The sequence below is a fragment of the Corapipo altera genome, unplaced genomic scaffold (genome assembly GCF_003945725.1).
Source record: "Corapipo altera isolate COAL_440 unplaced genomic scaffold, ASM394572v1 62, whole genome shotgun sequence".
Lineage (NCBI taxonomy): Eukaryota > Metazoa > Chordata > Aves > Passeriformes > Pipridae > Corapipo > Corapipo altera.
The window spans coordinates 11,447,848-11,450,492 of record NW_020884894.1 but is presented as its reverse complement, the minus strand read 5'-3'; the positions used below and the strand labels follow the sequence as shown (position 1 = coordinate 11,450,492).

The window sequence follows — 2,645 nt, the reverse complement described above, 5'->3', positions numbered from 1 at the left end:
CTGGAGAAGCACAGGGATAAATCCTGGTTGTGATCCTGTTGGGTCCCGTGATATTACAAGCCAAGAGAAATGTCCTCATTATTTCCAGAATATTGAAGTCTAATAAATCCTGTCCTGCCTTATAGGATTTATTTCTCTGTTCATTGCTAGGAGACTCAGTCCCGTGTAATCCTATTGCTGCTCCAGGAGGTGGGGAGAGGCTTTCTGAAGCACGGACCTGGCAGGGCTTTGGGCAGGAGCAGGCAGCCCTGGATGGAGCCGTTGGTGCCTGCAAGCATCCCAGTGCCAGCCCCTTTCCCAATATGTCCTGCTGTCCCAGAGCTATTTTGGTGAATGTGGCATGGGTTCACCAAAACACATCTCATCTGATGTTTGCGGCATGGCTGGGCCAACGGAACACTGATCAGCAATTAGCCAATTAATGTGGCATGGCTCAGCACAGCCTGCTCCCCGTGTCCCATGCATGTCTGCCGTGCTCCCCCAAATCCCACTTTAAGGGCCTCTGACACCTTCTCACACCAGAACCAGTGGGAAGAGCTGCGAAAAGCCAGGAGAAGCCGGGCTGGGCACAGCCAGTCCCCTGCAGCCCCGTGCAGAGCCAGCCGTGCCTGGCTCGTCGTACACCAGGGACCCTCCGGAAGACAATGACGGACACGTGAATATGGCTGGAAATTTTGCCACTGAAGTGTTTTCCATAGCAACCGTTGCTGGGGCAACCTGCATCCCGAGCAGCATCCACCCCGAAACACCCAGCCCCGTGTCCACCAGAGCCAGCAAAGAACCACGGCTTGGGACTGGTGAGACCCTCACTCTGCCCCACCACCAGCGGCACAGGGATGCTCGGGCAGCACTAGCCCAGTTCTGAGCATCCCCAGTGCCACAGGGCCCCTGGAATGCTTCACTTTCGACCTTCTTTTTGGCATTTTGTTTTCTCAGAGGTGGGAGAAGCCAAAGGGGTTGCTGTTGGTGTCTGTTGCCCCCCGGGCGCTTGGCTGTGGAAGCAGGGGTGTGCAGGAGCCATTGCCAGCTCAGGGTGCTCAGCAGATGTAAGCAGTGATTTTGGCTCCAATGGACCAAAAATGGGATCGAGTTTGACAGGGAACACTTTGATCTGAGCATCAGCACAGGGAGAGGGAAAAATGAAATCCCCACTGCTTTGAAGTCTGAAAGAAGGGAGTTTGTGGCCCCTTGGCACCTGCCTGAAGCCGTATGGTGGGAGCTTTACCCTGGGGACACCCCAGGGATCCCAGGAGACCCTTGCTGCTGGCTGGGTGGGCCCACATGAGGCTCAGGGTCTCCAAACACACTGTGGCCTCATGGGATCAGCTGCATTGGTGGGAGAGGGGCTGGGGAGCTCGGAGCCCATCCCGAGGATGCCCACAGCACTCAGTCCCTGCGCTGTCACCACTGTCACCAACAAGAGGAAACCACAGTCCCCTGTGCCGGGGCAGCTGCGGTTTGCGGGTGCAACCACAGTCTCTGCCTCTGGATATCTGCCAACCTCGGCTGTGCCTCAGTGTCCCTTTCTGCCAGCCATGAGCAGGGAAACGTGCCTCCAGCAGGGGACAGCGGTGGTGGCTCTCAGGGAGTGGAACAAGCCCTGCTTTTTGGAGAAGGGTGTGTGTTTGCAGTCTGGCCTCTACACTGCCACTGCACGCTGATGTGGCCTGTGGCCCAAAGGTAACCCCTGAGGGTGAGAGGAAATGCCATTGCGGGGACTGTGGCCGGAAGGCACGGGCAGGGGCAGGGGCACATTCCTCGCCTGCCCCCGCACACACGGCTCACTCACTGCCCACAGCTCTCACGCAGGTCCTCGCGCCACCCACTCGCCCGTGTGCCCACGCAGCTGCATTCACCCCTCGTGTCCCTTTCCGTGGTTCCCTGTGTGCTCTCGCATGCTCGGGGAGCAGCGTGGGTGTCTGTGCAGCTTGTGCGTGTCCACAGGTCCTGTGACCCCACACAGCTCACACACGTGTGTCCCACAGCTCCCAGGGAACCCCGCGGTCCCCCCCGCCTGCTCCCGGCCGTGCTGCTGATGGCAGGGCCTGCGGCACAGCACACGCCGGTGCCACCAGGTCCAGGCTCACCAGCTGTTGGGGTGCCCGTGGGCCACGTGGGCGGGCTGTTGGAACAGGCCAGGCGGGCGGCAGAGCTGTGCCATGTATGCCACGTGTGCCATGGTGTGCCATGCGTGCTCTGCCGTGTGAGCCATTGCACCTACACTCACCTGTTACCTGCCCCTTACATCCCCCTGCCGTTACACACCCTGCCCGTTACACACCCCAGAACACCCCAGTTACACTCCTGTCACCCTTTGTTGCACACCCATTGCACACCAGTTACACTCCCATTACCCTTTGCTCACTGCACACCCACTGCACAGCCTTTGCCCTTCATTTGCACACCCATTTGTTGCACACCTATTGCAGGCTGATTGCACACCTGTTACACACATAACCCTTCACTGCACAGCTGTTTCACACCTGTTACACTGCCCTTACCCCTTGCTGCACACCCATTACACACCCACTGCATGTCTTACACACTCATTGCCCTTCACTGCACACCCATTACCCTCCTTTACACAGCCGTTCCACGCCCTTTACACACACATTGCACACCCTTTACACACCCGTTCCACGCCC

General features: G+C 58.5%; 1 protein-coding gene across 1 annotated transcript in view; it reads left to right on the top strand.

Annotated features, from left to right (window-relative positions):
* The first annotated feature begins 1,373 nt into the window (after nucleotides 1-1,373).
* LDHD (lactate dehydrogenase D) overlaps nucleotides 1,374-2,645 on the top strand; it is a 6,523-nt gene continuing 5,251 nt past the window's right edge. Inside the window, exons 1-2 of the mRNA XM_027646974.1 lie at nucleotides 1,374-1,464; nucleotides 1,986-2,161. Coding sequence (XP_027502775.1) covers nucleotides 1,374-1,464; nucleotides 1,986-2,161 — 267 coding nt within the window. The remainder of the gene's footprint in view (nucleotides 1,465-1,985; nucleotides 2,162-2,645) is intronic.